Source organism: Nanorana parkeri, unplaced genomic scaffold, assembly GCF_000935625.1.
Source record: "Nanorana parkeri isolate BGI_ZX_2015 unplaced genomic scaffold, ASM93562v1 scaffold5, whole genome shotgun sequence".
Taxonomy (NCBI): Eukaryota; Metazoa; Chordata; class Amphibia; order Anura; family Dicroglossidae; genus Nanorana; species Nanorana parkeri.
Genome location: NW_017306273.1, coordinates 3,950,157 through 3,969,835, shown reverse-complemented (window position 1 = coordinate 3,969,835; position 19,679 = coordinate 3,950,157). Strand labels below are relative to the sequence as shown.

At 39.9% G+C, this 19,679-nt stretch overlaps 1 protein-coding gene across 1 annotated transcript in view; it reads left to right on the top strand.

Moving 5' to 3' along the window:
* PRDM16 (PR/SET domain 16) overlaps positions 1 to 19,679 on the top strand; it is a 486,681-nt gene that overhangs the window by 436,041 nt on the left and 30,961 nt on the right. Inside the window, exons 6-9 of the mRNA XM_018552747.1 lie at positions 5,729 to 5,927; positions 8,742 to 8,889; positions 14,022 to 14,175; positions 18,062 to 19,469. Of these exons, the coding sequence (XP_018408249.1) occupies positions 5,729 to 5,927; positions 8,742 to 8,889; positions 14,022 to 14,175; positions 18,062 to 19,469 (1,909 nt within the window). The remainder of the gene's footprint in view (positions 1 to 5,728; positions 5,928 to 8,741; positions 8,890 to 14,021; positions 14,176 to 18,061; positions 19,470 to 19,679) is intronic.

Here is a 19,679-nt window from a genome sequence, read left to right as displayed (position 1 = left end):
CTCTGAAGTTTCCATTGTACTGGAAAGAATCACCTTCTGAATGGGCTTTAGGTACCTTAAAATGAATTGTAATGGCTTGAAACCCAGGAACGTAGAATTTGAGAAGTGCGTTTCAACTGCATCATTTTAATCTCCAAGCCTTTTAATCTGTCTTCAAGGAAGTGGGGGCAATTAGTTGATGCAGCTAGTGGAACCACGTTCTGATAACTGGTTTTGAAGTTATGCTGAGCTTTTTTTATATATATATATATATATATGGATTTTATCTGTGTAAGTCCAATCCAACTGGAGTGGTACAATTATATGTGGTTAATTATTTTAATAAACCTAATACATTTTTATTAAGGTACACCTGTCATGAGAGAAATTGGAAGGCAACCACAGCTGACCTTTTTTCTCTGCTTAGTGGCTTGACCTTAATGCTTTGTGAGTTACTGACCCAGAGCAAGAGATAAGCAATTCTGACTTTTCTCCAAATGTTATTTTATTTACTTCATAATTGTTCCAAGCCAGAGATTCAAAAGCATTGAGGCAACATAGCCAGGCAACAAGCATTCTTAAGTGGATGCCAACAACAGCAGCTTATGTATATCACAGAGGACAGTTATATATAAAGGGAACCTTCACTATCTCAGAAAATGCATATTCACAAATTCAATATTGGATAATTTCAATTCAATATTGGTAAACATTTAGATTTCCTTATGTAAGAGTGGGCTGAGCTTGTCTAAGATTTTAGAATTAAAAGCAGATAGTCATTCATCTACTTCTGTGAACCTGGCTCCAGTAGAATATGGGAGTCCTCTCTGGTCCATTCTCTGGGACCAGACAGAGCCCCCATATACTAGAGCCAGGGGCAGACATACCATGTACCATGTACAGCTGCACAACGGTCCTCTGGAACTTGTGTGCTAGACATGCGCTGGGCAGTTGCTGGCACCTTCTTCCACTGTCATGATGGCACTCTTCATGATGCCCTGTCCATGCTCCTGGTTTGTAATATCCAGGTAGTGTCAACCCCTGCCCGATTATCCCTGAGACCTTACCATTTAGGTAAATAAATTGCTTCCTGTCTCACCCTAATTGCAATGATTGAACTTTGAGATATTTTAGGGCATTGTAATGTCTACTTTTCATATTTATCTATTTATCTCTGTATGAAGGGCACACATGTTTGTACCTGGGCAGTGGTTAAATAGGAGAGGGGGACCAAATTGTCTTTTTACAGGGGCCCCTTGGTGAAGTCCACCACTGACTGGGGCAGCCTAAATCTTCAAGTTACTCTATAGCTATTTATAATAGTTGAACTTTGGCATTCCCTACAAATAAGCAATTAATATTCACATGTCCTGCTGCTCGCACCACTGACCTGTGTTACAGAGATAATGTTGTTAAAATATTTTAAGTATCTGGCACACTTACGTGAGTTTTAGATACCTGGTCCCTAGTTGAGCTCTGTTGTTCGATCCACCAGCCCCTGTGTCCTGTCATGATAAAGGAACCAACAAATGGAACCACAGGACACAGCAAGGGATGCCATCATCTGACAGACCCATAACTGTCTAATATAAAGGATCTTTCAGCAACATTGTTTGCAATGAAGTTCGGCCATATTTGTCCAAGGCTCGCTTTAGAAGATTCTCTTACAAAGTGAACCAGTCACTTTAAAAAGCATGTAGCATCTGTCAGTGCAAGGGGTTGCAAAATGCTGATATGATTATGTAAATGCAACTAACCCCAGAGAGAGAGTTGGCCTTCATGCTGGTACCGAGGTAATGACCTCACTGTCAGATAAATGCTTTCTTTTTCCACAACCCCAAACCAAGCATGTGTGCTGGAACTCACCAAGCTTCCCAGGACTTGGGCAGAGGAGAGGCATCTCTCATCAACTGAGAGCACAGTAGACTTGTGTAGATCAAAAGTTAACTAGTTCTTTTTAAGACCTTTGTACATATTGAAAACCCCATGTAAAACATACCAGATGAAAGATTCATTACTTTATCTATATACAGTATATGTACCTGATGATTGTACAGATCAACGCTGAAGAGTTGGCCACATAGTTGTAGGCCCAAGATAGCTGGACTCTCAAGGTTAATAGCCCCTGTCCAGACCACAGGTTTGGTACTATCATTTCAACAAAGGTGTTACTCAATATAGTAGTACTAGGCCGATAGCTGTATGTTATTAGGAGCATAATATGGTCTTTTGATACAACTTTAGAGTTTCTGCATCTACTACAATGCTGGAACATTCACTCGGTGGCCTACAGCATTGCTCCCAGCTCTTCCTCACCTGGATAGACTGTCTAATTTTTGCAACCAATTGTCTGTCTTTACTCTTCATTTGTCCCTATTTTGTTTCTGATGTAAAGACTTTAAAAAAAAAACACTACACTAAACGTTTCATCCAACTTCTAAATTGTTGAATTTGTTAGCTTGGAAAGCATTACATCAGCGATTGTGACAGACTCATTTTGCCGGGTGGACTACAAATTCCTTAAAATACCAGTCCACCCAAAAGCAGTATTGCAGATTTTGGTAGAGGGTTGTGAATTGACACACTTGCTGGGGCCGTTACCAGGGTTTGTTGTTGTACATATTTTGTATTCTAAATTCAACAGAAAGAGTGAAAACCTCCCAAAGTGGGAATACCCAGAACTGTAAGCTTGTGAGCAACACAGTGTTAATGGCAAGTGTATCTTTCTATTAGAGTGCCCAGGAGATGCAAGATGTGGGTGACCCACACCACTAGACTTCATGTATAACTGGACTATCACTTATAAAGCAATATATACTATATGGCTACCTGCACCATAACAACCAATGATGCTGAACATACACAGGACAATTGTGCACAGTGGCTGGGCAGGGAACCCAGTAACACTAAGCCTATTATCTATTCAGGCTCAGAGCTACTGACCTGCACTGAGGACGGAGTGTGCAGTATGGCCATCCCTAAGTTGGTCTCAATTGGAGGCATGGCCCTGTGTGTGTGTGTGTATATATATATATATATATATATATATACTGTATATGCACATTTGTGCATGATAAATCTCAAACTACATTGATGGACTTAAGGTGCAGAACGTTTCTGTGTGGTTGAGAAGCTGTTATGAATAGTTAATACAAGCACAATAGAAACTCTTGAAGGTTCCCAGCTTCTTAATTTAACTCAAGTGATCACCTAAGGGACGGAATTCCCATTATTGTGCTTTTTGCTGGACATCCTGTTGGGAAGTAATAACAGAGAGACAAAAGGAGCTGCTGATGTCTCTTTCCTTATAGACATTCATAATTAAATGAATACGTTTAGTGTGAAATTAACATGTAAAGATATTAAAAACCTTGTCCCTCCGTAATACAATGATGAGCTGACATTTCGGTATGGCAATTACAGTTCCCCAAAACATTGAGTATTTTTTGTGTTTCTTTCCTTTCTACTCCACCTTGTGGGGTTTGTGTAAAGGATCAGCAAATATAAACTACCAGACAGAGATCTTTTAATAACATTTAAAGCTGTAGTTTAATCTCCTTATATTTTGCCTTCCCCCCAACATCAATGGGCTATTTCTTTTTTTATGTAAAACCTTTCCATTTTCATTACATACATTTTTTTTTTTTTAGACCCAGTGATGTTATCACTGGGTCCTTGTGCTTCTTTATCTAATGCAGGCAGACCATGGCTGCTGGGAGGGTGCTGTATATAGCTTCCTGACAACTGATCATGTGTTCTGTGCCAAATGGGTTCGAGGAATGACATTCTGATAGCGGGGTTGATTTATTAAAAGAGTAGACCATGTTCACTTTGCAACGTGAAATGCTACATATGTTAAGCTTACCACACACATTGCAATCCAAATATACAATCTCTTTTATCTTCGAACAACTATGTAGTACAAGGCTCTGCCTGATTGCATACAGTTTATTTGGTAATTGAGGTTGGTCCCCATATTACATAGTTGTGGTAAGTCCTAAGTGCAAAGTCTGTATGGTCAGATTGTTATGTGTATGGACAGGGCTGTCCTTATAATGAGGCCACCTAAAGCTGTAGCCTTAGGCGGCATTACTTTATTTTTTGGGGTGGGGGAGGTTTGGTAGGCAGAGCTGCATGGCCGCACAATGTTTGCAGTGTGCCTGCCGCCTCCTTTCTGGCCAGAGCATCCTAGGCTGCTAAGAGCTGGGCGGAGAGATGTGTAAGGGACATACACATCTCCCCGCCCAGCTCTTAGCAACCTGGGACTCTCTGGCGAGGTTTCCTGCCCAGCTCCTGGCAACCAGTGACATCAGTGGTTGCCAGGAACTGAGAGGGATGCTCAGGCTGGCATTCCCATATCCCCCCACCACCTCAGGCAGCATAAAGGCTAGGGATGCCAATGTGTGGATAATGTTAGTGAATTAAGAGAATGCTTTAGTAAGTGAATGACACTCTCAGTCAATCATTGTCTTTGATGAAATGCTGCTACTCCCCTTGAGATGGAGGTGAGGTGACCATGTAAGTATTTTGGAGGTTTTTGGTGGAAAGAACCTCAGCAGCCAGCAGGGGTCACACTATCTGACAGACCCAGAAGTGTTGGATTGTAGTGTCGCCCACAGCTCTTCAAGAAAGTGAAGCTTTAGCTCACCGCCCACCGGAAATATAAGTATAAAGCTTCTTTTATAGGCTGGCTCTCCTAAAAATTATTTAATTAAAGCTCCATTTTAATTGGTCAGTGTTGGCTACACGGCGCTCATAACAGCAATACACATTATTTATGGGACTTAATTCATTAGCAATGCGTTATTTTGTTGTTTGTGATATGGTATTATGTGTTTAGCTATGATGTCCTTATGGTTGTTTGCATAGGTTTAGCCTCTTGAGTGCTGAATTCCTAATTTATGGCATGCTTCATAGCCCACTGCCCTGCGGCCACAGGAATGGAGAACAGTAGTTAAATAGATGGTAGCCGGGCAGGGACTAAGATGCTGAAATGCTGCTATCACAACTTTCTCTGTGCCAGCACCGAGTGGCACGCTTGCCAGTATCAATACATCCACACCAAAAATCTTAATTACCCTCTACCTTGGGAGTTAATGAACCCAGCTACATGCCGAAAGTTTGCTCTAAGCTGTTTGCATAGGAATGAACGTTTAATTGCAGAAAGATGTTTTAAGTGCAAAATAGTTAAATGCCTTAAGGAGCTCCTGTTCTCTCAATTGGTAAGCGGGAGGAGACCCGTCATCCCTGCAGCTCCTTACAAAAAAAAAAAACTTGTATTTTTGGAGTATTTACAACTGGGACCCAATTGTTTAACTTGGCACCGCAGTCAGGATGCTGCTTCATAAACGTATTAACAGCTGCCCTTATGTGAATTTGTTTGACCTTGGTGATAATCATTTATTGTATATATTATGCTATTAATGTTTTCTCCCTACGCGGCTTCTTATCTCTAGCTTTGATCGGCAATTGTTGTCTGAAGCCCGTTTTGCCGAACAATGCAACCAAAGTCTTACGTCTTGTCTCTGCTAATGTGAACGCCGGACCAAAGTTATAAAAATGTTACGCATCCCCCTCTTAGCCATGCAATGAATGTGATTTAGATGTTCATTTTTTTTTTCAAATTACCTAAAATTAGAGGAGGGTGTGAGACGATGAAGAGATGTTTGTAAATTTCCCATACATTGGTCAAGTTACAGGGTCTCTCGCTGCTTGGCTTATGTTCCCCCAATGTTTCTTTCAACTACAGAGGAACACACATTTCGCTGTGAAGACTGTGACGAACTTTTCCAGTCCAAACTAGATTTGAGGCGGCACCAGAAGTATGCCTGCAACACGGTGAACCACATCTACGAGTCTCTGAGCGAGGAGATCAAGCAAGAGGGTTTCGATAATGAACAAGTACACGAGTGCAAAGACTGTGAGCGCCTCTTTCCTAACAAATACAGGTAAGATCATATGGACAAAGCAAACAACGGTCACTGGTACTTGTATGTACCATTCTATATATTACTGAGTTATGTATCAATGTATTTGGATGGTCATCTGTTGGCATGTTCTGCTGTTGAGGGTGATCTTGTACGCATTAAATCAGGCCTAATGCATTGATTGCTACTTGATTATGCTTTGAAGCCATAATGCTGCAAAAGTACCTAAGAAGAAGACATTAAAAGTGAGTGTGTTCTCTTCTGTGTTGAAAGAGCGGCTTCTGATACTGAGCCGAAGAGGGCGGGTTGATCTCTTAGAATAGTTTGTTCTATTTCACTATACACATAGAACTCTACACCCTCAACATAACTGACCACAGGACATGATCATAATGCAGTTATATTACACTCTAGACAGACAGGAAACATTACACTTCCAGTATGACCCGACCAATAGATATGATAATTTTGCAGTTCTATTACATGCCATACATAGATTACAACACCACCAACATGACTGACCATTGGACATGACCATGATGCATTGTAAACCGAAAGAAGATTTTCTGCGCTCACCAAAAAACGTGTTCCAAGATCTCACAACACAATAATAATCTGGCATTGTAGAATGTAACACGTTCTGTTAACTTTATAAAATGTTGCAAATGTTTCTAACTGGGTAAATGGCCTATAGATCATTTGTTACTAATATGTCGAATGCCTTCGATGATATTGACAGCTCATGTAGTGTATATTTTCTACATAAATAGGGCAGGCTGCATTGATGACCCAAGCTGGAGATGCTGCACACTCTTGTCCAGCAAGGTGTTGGGCCTGTGTGAATATAGCCATGTGTGTGCATGCAAGAGCTCGGTACTGGGCTTCCTGGCTGTCAGTCAACACTCAACGTCAAACACTATCAATGACCTGACCACTGGACTTGTGTGCTTGGTCATAATAACATTCCATTACACTTTATAAAGACGTAGACCTATACACCTCCAACATTTCCAGCTGGTATTAAGGAAATTGTGGCCAGTATGTGCTTTCATAACATTTTCCTGGTCTCCTATTTTTAAGGAAATGATAAGCTAATTACTTTTTTTTTAGCTCTCCATAATTTCTTTCCACTTTTCTTTTAATACCCTTACACAATTTATAACCATAATGATCACAAAATACTGTATATTTCATTCTAAGAAAAATAAAAAATTACCCTTTAATACTTCCATATAATTTTTTCCACTTTCCTTTTTTCGGAAACATATACAATCTCATTACTAGGTCGTAAAGTTATAAACGGTCTGATTGTTATAATCTTATATAGTTTTCTTAGCTATGCACATAAAGAGGAATAATTTAGAGTACTTGAACTAAGCAGAGCTTTTATGTTGCGTTTGCCTTCTTCAATTATCTCCGCTGTCACAAATCCACTTGACCCTTCCTACCAACATTCTAGGTCAAATTATAGACTTTTCTTTCCTGCAGGATAATATTGGGTTCCTGTCTGTTCCAGTAAGGAAAATGGGTTTTAGTTGGAAAGAAAAGTATGTGTTTGTTGGACTTTAACCTGTATTGAGCTACTGACTTATTTGTTGTCTTATACAGTGGCTGCTCATTAATTACATTCTTGTATGCTAACATGTTGTAATCAAGATGTAGATTTCAATAAGGCAATGAGCATAGTGGTCTTTTGGAATGTGTTATTGTCTCTTAGTACACTTCATGGGAACTTTTTTGCTAGTTAAGAACCAGTTATGCCACCTGCTGCAGCTTTGTTTTTCCCCCCATGCCTTGGTAGGCAAACCCTTCCCATGAATCATCCCAACACCCATGTACACTCTCTTTCCTCCTCTTTTCAAAGTGCCAGCAGGTCAGCGTTCCTCTTCTTTGGGAGCTCAGAAGGTATCTGTGTTTTTCCTTTACAAAGAGTCTTTCATATTCCTGAGATCAAAAGAAACTAAAATTCAAATATTTTAGGGCCTCTACCATTCTGGCTGTTACTATGGTGTAATGATAATCCTTTATATCAGAAGCTCTGCTGCCCCTCTGGGAACCAGCTGCCCTCCTCCCTGGCACTAGTGCTGGATTAAAATTTTCAAGACTTACTCACAAGTTTGATCAAATTCATGATCACACGTCCTGCAGGTTCTAGAAAATGTATTCAAGGCCAAAGAGCTTTATGGCTAAAGCATATCTAAACCCAAGAAAAAATGATATACATTGTAGCTTACCAGTCCTTAGATGTGGTGGCGGTATTAGTTTTTGTATTCAGGCTTTCAGGTGATCCTGCCAGTAACACACTTCCTGTCCTAGGTTAAACCTAGGACAGAAAGTGAGCTAGGACAACATAACACCTCCCCTCTCCTCTCTCCTCATCTTCATGACATATTGGGCAGCTGTATTGAAGTTCAGGGGGAATAACAATGTCTGAGATTTTCAGCTCACTACAAAACGTTAAACACTTACTGTTATGGTGGAATGTAAATACAAATAGAACACTTTCAGTGGTATATTTAACAGACCAAAAGCAAGCAAAATAAAGTTTACTGTTAGAGTTCACATATACTTTTAATCAAAAGGCTGTTATGGGTTAGCACAATCTTGTGTGAAACTTGCCATGGCTTTTTGGTTGATGACCAACTGCTTGGTTAACCTTTAATAAAAATTCAAAAACCAGAAATAATTATGTGCGGATCGTGAACTTTATAAAAAATGGTGGGTCAATGAGGCCAGAACCAATTGCTTCTAGTCCAAAACAATATGAGCATGTGACGAAGCACTAATACCATTTGTCAGTTTTATTACTTGTGGCAAACCATGTCCATCTTGCAGCTTGGAACAGCATATGATAATTCATACAGAAGAGCGGGAGTACAAATGTGACCAGTGCCCTAAGGCCTTCAACTGGAAATCCAACCTGATTCGCCATCAGATGTCACATGACAGCGGCAAGCGGTTTGAGTGTGAGAACTGCGTAAAGGTACCCATTGGTTACTTTCATTTTTTTTTTTTGTCACTGTCATGTCACTCAACGTGTGAGCTGAGGCTGACGCTTGGAATGATCTATGTTTCACGTATGTCCTTTGCAGAACGATTCCTGGTTCCCAAGCGATCTTCCTTCCAGATTACCCATATATTTGAACTGCAACAACAACACTGAAGCGGAACCTCACACACCTAAAGTAGACGTCAGTGTCACAGCATAGTTACATTTGTTGCACGACCACACACAGTCACAAGCGCAAAGTTTCTGGTGGCATGGTCTTTCTGTCGGTCCAGCAGATCTATAGTGTTACTTTTTTCCTAGAACAAAAATCCCTCTCGGGAACCAGTAGAAAGATGGGGGAGTTGTGCAGGACATTGCACGCATATGTATCTAAAAGGGTAACTGTCTGTGTTGTCCCATAGAAACCAGATTCTTCCTTTAGCTTTTTAAATACATGCTGCGAAATGACTGTAAGAACCTGAATATATACAAGTTGGGTAAGCTTGTCACTGGATCTTACAATCATTTAAATTCTTGATGATGTAGCAAATTTGGAAATAATGGTAAAGAATGAAGCCTGCTCTGAGACCTTGGGTACCCACCACCCACTGGGGAACTTTGGACAGGTTGAAGTAAAAAGAAACCAGCTCACCAAAAGAATAAATCAGTGGAATGGTCAGATATGAATTAGTTGTGTTTTAGGTGGTGAAATGTGTGGTAGTCAACACCTTTCATTTTCCAAACATCCCTTCATTATGAAACTCGTAGTAAGTAAACAAAAGTAGGCTATAGGCATTTGGTTTTCCTGTCATAGCTTAAAGAATCATCACATGTGAAGCATGCGAGCTTCATTAAGCTGTGATGGCTAGATGGCTCCATGGTGGTACATAACTTGTTCCGTAATTCATCTCCAGACAATGTCAATGGAGCCAGAGGTATAATTGTAAGGATTTATTTCTTGGTCTAGATATAGAGCAAGAATATAATACCGCTAAAAAATATTAAAAAGATAAAATATTATTGTTTAGCCAGAGGCGACGAATAATATCTTCCTTACGGCACTAACATTATGGCACAATATGATGGGGTTGCTCATGCAGTAGAGTAGCAGGGCACTTTTCCTGTGTTAGCCACTAATGAAAGCAGAAAGTTTGAAATTTTAGAGATAACCTTTATTTGCTAGCTCAATTTAAAAAATAAAACAAAACTTAAAGTATAGGTAAAGCCAAAACCTTTGGTTTTAGTTTTGGATTCAGTAGGTAAAGGGTTTTTTTTTGGTGCATATCCTGTTGGGAAGATTCCCCTTCATCTTCCGTTGCAGAGACACAGTAGGAAGTAAGGAAAGATCCCTCCAAAGTGAGGGGATATCCATTCTTAGACAGTTGTCACCAGAATATGTTTTCCATTTGAAAGATTTACCCTAATCTCCTGTTCATGTGACAACTTAAAAAATTGGATTTGCCATCACTCTTTGTACCAGAGACAATGGTCTCTAGAACCAATGGAGAGAGTAGACTCTATGGTAGGTACACAGATAACTATAAAAACCTGACAGATGTTCCTACCCTTCCACAGTCAATCAAAAACTAAAAACAAATGTTGGCTTTACATAGCTTTCAAGGTTTCTTCCTTAGGAAGAACACAGAATGAAGAAAACCAATGCATTTCAAAAGCTTTTATCTATAAAAACTAGGGACAGACAAATAAGGATATCAACTAAATTCCAAATGCATTTATTGCTATTAAGAGCAACTAAAATCCCTTCTTCAGAAATGCTTCAGTCTAGCATCAATGGGACTTAAGTGGCCATAGAAGCCAAGTAGCCACTCACCACTTTATCCTCAGGGTAGGTTAGGAGTAGAGGGGAGTCTTTGGTCACTGGGGGCAACAAGAACATGTTTTCCTTTGGAAAGAAAAAAACAGTCCTGCATGTCTCTCCCCCTAGTTAGAATGAAGGTGTCAACAACCAAAAGAAATGTGATTCTCGGCTTCCAGAAACTTTAAGCGTTTGAACTTTAGGTGTGTGTGTTATATACTTTATGATATTCTGATCTGACAAACAAAAAGTCACTAACTGTCTAAAGGTTTCCATTTCCTCAGTGTTAAAAGTCATTTGTAAAACTTCCTGTTCCATTAAATATTTTTTTGGCAGCTGTCTAATGCTACGTCAAAATGGGTTAAAATGCCACTTTACTGTGGTGGATTGGGTTGCCTAGTAAACCACTGTAAAGTTTTCTCTACCGGCCAAGATAAACTGGGGTAAAATTTTTTTTATTTAACTTGGTGCAAAGATAGATTATTACTTGGGCGTCAATGCACACGCAAAGCCAATGTACTTACTTGTGGCTTGTTAAAAATGGGATAAGATGTAGTTATATTTGCTAAAAGGAGGTGTGACATATTAGAAGTTGTTAGGAGTTGTAATTACATTAAGGAGCTTTCCAGGACAAATGAAAGACTGTCCAACTTTGTAGCAAAAAGGAGGGACACCCCCCCCCCTCCATACTCCTCCCATGTTGTCTGTCCCTGGTTTCTGATTTTGCTTGTAAAGCTCCCAGGAGCTGAAAACCCCGTACCCTATCCCAATCATTTGCTGACGTGCTGTATGAGAACTATTGCATTTCAAGAGTTGAAGTGACACTAAACGCAGCTGTTGAATCTTAGAAATACATTCAAGTACCTTAACTAATAATCTTATTTGTGTATCACTCAGCTGTAGATCATCAAATCATCTCTGTATTGGTGCTGACACTCTCCTTCCTTCTGGAGGGGGCTATTTTTCTTCCCCATGCCTTGCTCCCATTTATGGACCACAATCTCAATACAAATTGGTAAAATAAATGTGAGATTGTAATCCATCACAGGAGCGAGCTTGGAGCGGTGGCTACTTTACAACACACACAGGGAACGTGAATTCATTTTTAAGATTTAACTCCTGAGTTTAGTGTCACAATAATTTAAGGAAACAGAAACAAAGGTAAATTAGAACTGTTGGCCATATCAACCAGTTGCATTCTACCTTTCATGCTCTGCACGTAGAAAATTAAAAGGCAGTATGGTCACTATGGGCAGCATAGTGACCATACTGCCAAGGAAACATAGGAGTAGAATCCCCAAGTCATGCACCCATATCCCAGGCTAGGTAGGTCTGGTCCCTAGGTAGCAACTAGAGGCACCATGGGTGCTTCTAGTAGAATCCCCAAGTCATGCACCCATATCCCAGGCTAGGTAGGTCTGGTCCCTAGGCAGCAACTAGAGGCACCATGGGTGGCCTTTTCTAACTGTGGGCACCTATTGATTTTAGCAGCAGTTGTCAGTAGCATTAATCAGTAAGACAAAGTATTTCTAAAGCTATTGTTTTTTCTCTTAGTCTTGGATGTAGTGAGGAAGGGTTAAAAATGGAAGCTTTTGATTGCTGTCTGTGCACTGAGTAGATTCACCCATTTATTTGTCATGGTGGCCATAGTCATCAAGACAGAAAGTGTTTGGAAATCCAATATGTTACAATTGTCACTGGAACAGAAATAGAGGAGAAATCCTCCAAAGGCACTCCTGACTAAGAAGGGATTTCTCCTCTCTTTGGTAAGATTTCCTCTGACTTTCTGTTAAGTTTCCAGGACAGGAAGTGAAGGGAAATCTCCTCAGTGGAGACGCAGACAGCAAAAATTTTGGCTTCAGATAAACTTTAATATATCTAAAGCCACTTTTTACTTTTTGCTCCCTACTCTATACAAAATAAAATAAAAAAATTGACTTTAGGTACTCCAATCAATACTATAGAAGGCCAAGAGACAAAATTACTTACACATAGCATATACTAATATTTAATAGTATTTAGCTGCCATATGCAGTCTCTAATTTTGTCATCTCTGATGCCATTGCTGCTACCGTAAGGCACGTAGCACTGCTATGACATATCTTTGGTTACAAACAAAAGCACCAGGGGCAAATGTATGACATAATTTGTGACTACATTGGCACCATTCCATGTTTCTATATGTAGTCCTTTTTTAACGTATGCATAAAACTGTTTAAATACTCTTGGCAACGCAGGCACTGTACCTGTAACTGTTATAAGTGTGCCTTGATCAACAGTCACTGCTTGGTGAACAAAAGTTCGGGGTATCTTTGAACCTACAGTTAAGAATCATTATGTTTTATTATGCTAGTGCTAATAAATGGTTATTGTGAATGATGAACACCATGGCACACTCACAATCATCACATAATACAGCCATTCTTTACATGTATAAAGGTATGGGATCGGTTGTTGGAAATATGTTATCTGAAAATGCCCAAAAAACTAAAATTATCACTCGCGGGGCATTCGAAAATGCAGGGTCATTTCTAAACCAAAAACTGTTTTCTTGTTATTTAGTATTAAAGATGATAGTTATGATAAATGATAACCAGGTACAAGAAAATGTTAAAGCTGAACTTAAAGCAAACAGATAAATACACGGTTGGAATACATGTAAAGTGTATGAACTGACTTACCTGTCTAAGGATCTCTGCTTAGTAAGGCTTATGATTTACAACATAGCCATGCAGGTGATACACTAATTTCCTGGTTTAGCCATGCGGCTGCTTATCTCTCTATCTCCAGGTTGCCCAATGAACCATCTTCACCTGCATCCAACTGGTTGAAGGTAATTCAGGGTTCCGTAGATCTCAACTTAAAGCTAGTGATCAGATCTTCCAAGCTGTGCAGCCAGACAGAGGCATGTGAATGCACAAGAGGAGCTGAGCAAAATAAAAAATAAAAACTGTAAACCGATGCGGATCTCAACTAGGTATTTTTCTGTTTGTTTGGAGGTCCGCTTGTAGACCTTTAATACCCAAAGATCCAAGCAATTTAGATAAGATTCAATGCCTCTGACTTTAGTTTTGTATAGTCACAAGGGTGAGCCCATTACTATATCCCAAGGCTACCCTTTACCCCTGCTTCATTTAGCAAGCAGCCAGGTCATCTTCCTCCTGCATATTTATTACAGGAATATAAATTCGTTGGGTGTTTATTCAGAAGTATCTGGTTTATTATGTCTGCTCTTTCCCTGAAACATGTATTTATTATCTTTAACGAATTATTTGTGAGTTTGTCATTTTCGTTTTGTGAACTTTTTCAGGTATTCACTGACCCCAGCAACCTCCAACGGCATATCCGGTCCCAGCACGTCGGAGCCAGAGCACACGCCTGTCCTGACTGCGGCAAAACCTTTGCCACCTCGTCAGGTCTCAAGCAGCACAAGCACATTCATAGCACTGTCAAACCTTTCATATGTAAGTCATCTTGCTCGAAACTAGATCCCTTCTTCATTTTCCTGAGAAAACCCATAAAAACCACAAGGCAAATTACAAGAGAAGCCTGTGCAGCCACCCAAGTAGAGAACCACAGCTAATCCACATTCAGGGCCCAGGTTTAATGGAGAAATACGTCTGCCCTATGTTAGAAAGGATTGTAGATTAATTTTTTCTGATTGGTCATTGCTAGCTTTACTATGGTGGATGGAAGTAACCAACCGCAGGCAAAAAAAAGGACAGCCCAGCATTAGTCAGTCCACCCAAAAGGGATATTTTAGTGTTTGGTGAATGCTGGGCTAAGTTAAACCACCATATAGTTTCTTCTCTTTCTAAAGGTCTCTATTGATGAGTTCTTTATACTGAGGTTCCTGAGACACCCAACACTCCTCAATGACAAGGAATGATGGCAAAAGAATCATGTAGAACTCACCGTTAGAGTATCCAAGACAAAACAGAAGCCAGGGACTGACTTTACCCACCATCCGCAGTCTATAACTGAAATATTATGTTTGGCTAGACTGGCCATTTAAAGCCCAAAGGCTCACAACTTTTTTTTCTCTTTATAGTCTGGTACCCCTACCTGATATGATTTGTGAGTAATTTTTGCTATCATATGCCTTAAAATATAATTTTCTCTTAGTGAAAATAATACTTCATCCCACCCTAGAGCTTTGTGCTGGCAGAGCTGAGTAACAGCCACACCCCTTATCACAAGTGTCCTCATACAGACTTGTACTGGAGAGAAAGAGAAGGAGTGTGCCTGACCAGCTCTGCTACTGAAAGCTAATTACTGACATTGTCTATTAGACTGCACAGTCATATTTAGACACGGCACAACCACTATAACAGGAAAGTGGAGGTAAGACTATAAATATGGTGGTTATTACTACAATGACTATATGACTTAGGATTTCAGTGCAGCGAATGCAGCATTCCCAGCTCAAACAAGAAGTTAGCAGGTCAATGGATCTCTTGCAGACCAGCATTTGTAGATGGATCAAATATAGGGAACTGTGCATATACCGTTAACCATCTAAAACTACAAGAGAATGTGCATTTGCAAGAAAATATGAGATGTACTACGTGTACATGTGTTTCTTTTTATTTTGCCCAGACTTACACTTTAAGGATGTCTATAAGCACAGGAAAGGGAATTATTAACTATTTCTGTAAGAAAGGGACCATTTTATGCCAATTTGGGGTGACATGTCCAAGTTTAGTCTGTCTGCTTCACAAATCACAGATACCTATTTATGTGAGTTTCATAAAAAATACAAAATGTTTTGGTGAAACATTTGAAGAAACAATCAACTTGTTGAATCTAAATAGGTCCTGCTTGCTAACGGGTCTCCACAGATGTCAATAAATTGGCAGTGATGTTCTGTGATTTGGCAGATTCCTTAATAAGTTTCAAATTCTTTAGAGGAGGATAACACATGTCATCTGAGATTGGAGGGAAGTGGACATGTGAGGACCATAGCCGACTCTTCTCCTTGTCTGATTATTATTATTATACAGGATTTATATGTGCCAACAGTTTGCGCAGCACTTTACAATATAAGGAAGACATTACAATTACAATACAATTCAAGACAAGATGCTAAGGAGGGTCCTGCCCCTGAGGGCTTACAATCTAAAAGGGAGGGGCAAGTGATACATGAGGAGGTAGCTGTGTGGGGATGAATAGTTTGAGAATGTAATGGTTCAGTGGTTAGGTTGAGGTGGGATAGGGTTCCCTGAAGAGATGAGTCTTTAGGGATCGCCTAAAGGCAGTCAAGGTGTAAGATAGACGGACAGGTTGGGGTAAAGAGTTCCATGGCTTTCCGACATTGTATATCAGATCCCAGATCCCACTCTTCAGCTAGTCATTCTTTTTTTAACTTTACCAATTTTATGAATGTAATATGGTATTTCCTTTTAGCTCTACCACAGCTGACCAGTTGGCTAGCGCCAGAAATTGCAGGCGAGCCAGGTGTGAGCAATAAAGCCCATTTAACTGCTTCCTTTTCACCCCAGTGTCCTCTACCAACCACCGAGCACCCTATGACATTTCCTTCTTAGTAAAAATAAACACAGAATAATGCAGTCATCATTTTCTGCAAGCAAAGTCATCTTTAGGACACGGTACATTGGCAGCTTAGAACTTCATAGCGTGTTAATCCACCATTTCTAACGGCAGATCCTGGGCAGTGGACCAAGGCTCTTCATGCATTTTAGACATAGTGCGGTGTCTAAGCTAATAAATTACCCAGCATGGGTCTTCATGTTATGTCCAGCATCACACATTTGGGATGTCTGTGTGTCAAGGAACTGGGTTATATATTTTAGCCCAGTTTTAACAAGTGTGTGGGGCCACAAGAGAAAGAAATACTGACTAAAAGACTATAATTTTTACGAATGGCTTTTTGATTTGTGAAATAAAAGATAATGTTTTGGTTTGGGATTAACACTGGACAAAAATTAAACTTTAAAATTAACATTTTCTATGGAGGTGAAATGTAATATACTTGTCAGTGAATGCCATGTTTGTGAATAAAAGTCTCTATACTAATATCTTAATTCAATTCCTCTTAGTAATATCATTATAAGTGATTGCTGTTTATGTAAACTTCACAATTAAATATACTTTATATTTAAGCAAAAGCAGATTAGTTTCTACCTTTAACTGGCAGTCCTAGTGTCATTGATGTCATCGGGGAATTATAGCTACTTCCTGAAAAAAACTGCCCAGTGCTGTTCTGCCAAGCTTGATCATCTACGATTTCTTATAAGGTCTCAAAATGACTACAGTCATCCCAATCAACCTTAATTCCCACCTAAATCAGTGGGATTAGGTGATAACCATCTAATGTCTATAGGTGCCTTGAAAAGTTAGCATTATTAGTTGTCTGGCAGAGAGATGACACTTCTAATTTTTCAAACTGAATGAACAAATACACATCTTGTCATGTATCTAAAAAATATCTATTTTTTATCATAATGTCTATTTTAAAAAAATTTCCACTAAAAACACCACATCAGCAGGGAATGGGTATCAAAAAGGGGTTTGTTCCTCAGACCTTCAGTACAGCTTAAACAGACTTTTAGGGGTTGAGTTACTAAAGGCGAAAAGGCTATTCACTTTGCAAGGGTTTTTTAACATTGCAAGGAACATTTTCCTTAGCTTAGTGAATATGGTAAAAAACACTATTCAAAAAATATCCAATCACGTGCAAGGAAAAATACCAAAATAGTATTTTAGCTTGCACATGTTTTGGTGATGGAAGTCAACAAAGTTTCACCTCAATCACTAAGCTAAGGTAAAGTTCCACTGCAAAGTGAGCAACCTGTTTGTCTTCAATAAATCAACCCCTTAGTGTTGGTCAGCGCAACTTATTGTGTGATCCATTGAAACCTAGGAATGGGAAGGACACCCAGCTTTGAGCACTAAAGTGTGTGTATATCCAAAACTCTTTTTTGCCAACGTGAAGTGAGAGGAAATCTATGCAAAGTGAGGGAAATTCTCCTCTTTGACCAATAGTAGCATAATATGTGCACCCATTGGAAGATGTCCCCTCACCTGGTGTGCTTGTGACAACTTTAAAGTTTTAGATTTCCCATCACTTTCTGTGTTGTTGACAATGGTCCCCTGGACAAATAGAGAAGATGAATCTACATAGTGGAAACACAGACAACAAGGTTCTAACCCCCTCTACTCTATCCAAAATAAAAAAAATAAAAAAGTTTTGACTATGCAATGTATTCCAGTGAAAGTAAGTGGCCTATTTAAAGGTCAATAAACCAATGTAAGCATCTGTATGACCTTCCTCTGCATATTTATGTTTATTTGATAATTTTTTTGTCTTGGTTCCTGTTGGTGTTCCAGGTGAGGTCTGCCACAAATCGTACACACAGTTCTCCAACCTGTGTCGCCATAAACGAATGCATGCCGACTGCCGTACGCAGATTAAATGCAAGGACTGTGGACAGATGTTTAGCACTACCTCCTCCCTGAACAAGCACCGACGCTTTTGTGAAGGCAAAAACCATTACAACCCCAGTGGAATATTTGCCCCTGGTATGCCCCTGACACCAAGTTCTTTGATGGACAAGTCTAAACCTTCTCCGAATATGAATCATTCTAGCCTTGCTTTCAATGACTACTTTTCTTCTAGGGCACATCCAGGTGGTTTGCCATTTTCTCCCGCTCCTCATCCTTTTCCAGCATTGGGCCCTGGATTCCCAGGAATTTTTCCTCCATCGCTGTACCCCCGACCACCTTTATTACCTCCTTCTCCACTACTAAAAGGCCCTTTGAACCATACTCGAGAAGCCAAGCTTCCTAGCCCAATGGGAAATCCTCAGCTCTCACTTTTGACCTCTCTGAACAGCAGCAATAGCAATCAGCAGCTTTCATTGGAGGAAAAGTTTGAGAACAGTATGGAAAACTCATACATGGGAAAACATAAATCTAGGAGCAGTGACCTGTCAGATGGAAGTGACTTTGAGGACGTCAACACCACCTCCGGGACAGATTTGGATACCACCACTGGTACTGGATCTGATTTAGATAGTGATGTTGACAGTGAAAGAGACAAAAACAAAGACAAAAACAAATCTGTAGAAAGCAAGCAAGACATTGTCAGTAGTTCTGTCTCCAGTAGTTCCAATAATGTTGGCGAAAGGTCATTTTTCTATTCTCAACATTCCTTTTTTCCTCCGCCAGAAGAGCAGCTGCTTCCATCAATGGGGGCAGCCAATGACTCTATTAAAGCTATTGCCTCTATAGCAGAGAAATACTTTGGACCTGGATTTATGGGCATGCAAGAAAAGAAAATAGGTTCCCTCCCCTATCATTCCATGTTTCCCTTTCAGTTTCTACCCAATTTTCCCCATTCTTTATATCCAACTTTCTCAGAACGGACAGTAAATCACAACTTGGTCATGAAGGCCGAACCAAAGTCTCCTAGGGACCTTCAGAAAGTTGTCAGCACGAGCTCCGAGTCACCCTTTGATCTCACCACCAAACCAAAAGAGATTAAGTCAGCCTTAATTCCACCTAAGGTTTCGGTGTCCCAGGCTTCCGGAGAGGAGCAACCCTTGGACCTCAGTATTGGTAACAGGAGTAGAGCCAGTCAGAACGGGGCTAGGGAATCTAGAAAAAACCATATCTATGGTGAAAGGAAAATGGTGTCCAATGACATGCTTTCAAAAATTCCTCCGCCTCCTCTTCCGCAGCAGCCACCTCTTCACTACGCAAAACCTTCTCCATTCTTCATGGACCCCATTTACAGGTAATAACATACACTAACCTAAATAAGAAACAGTGCCGTTGTATTTTTTGGGGCCTGGATGCAGTTCTGATTGTGACAACCCTTTATTCCGGTGCCACCAGCTTCTTATATATATGGGTACTCTAATTTGCTTGTTTTGATGAATCTTCAGAGTATGTCAGCTTCGAATCATGTTGAGACATAATTTGCTGTAAGAGCCTTATATATATA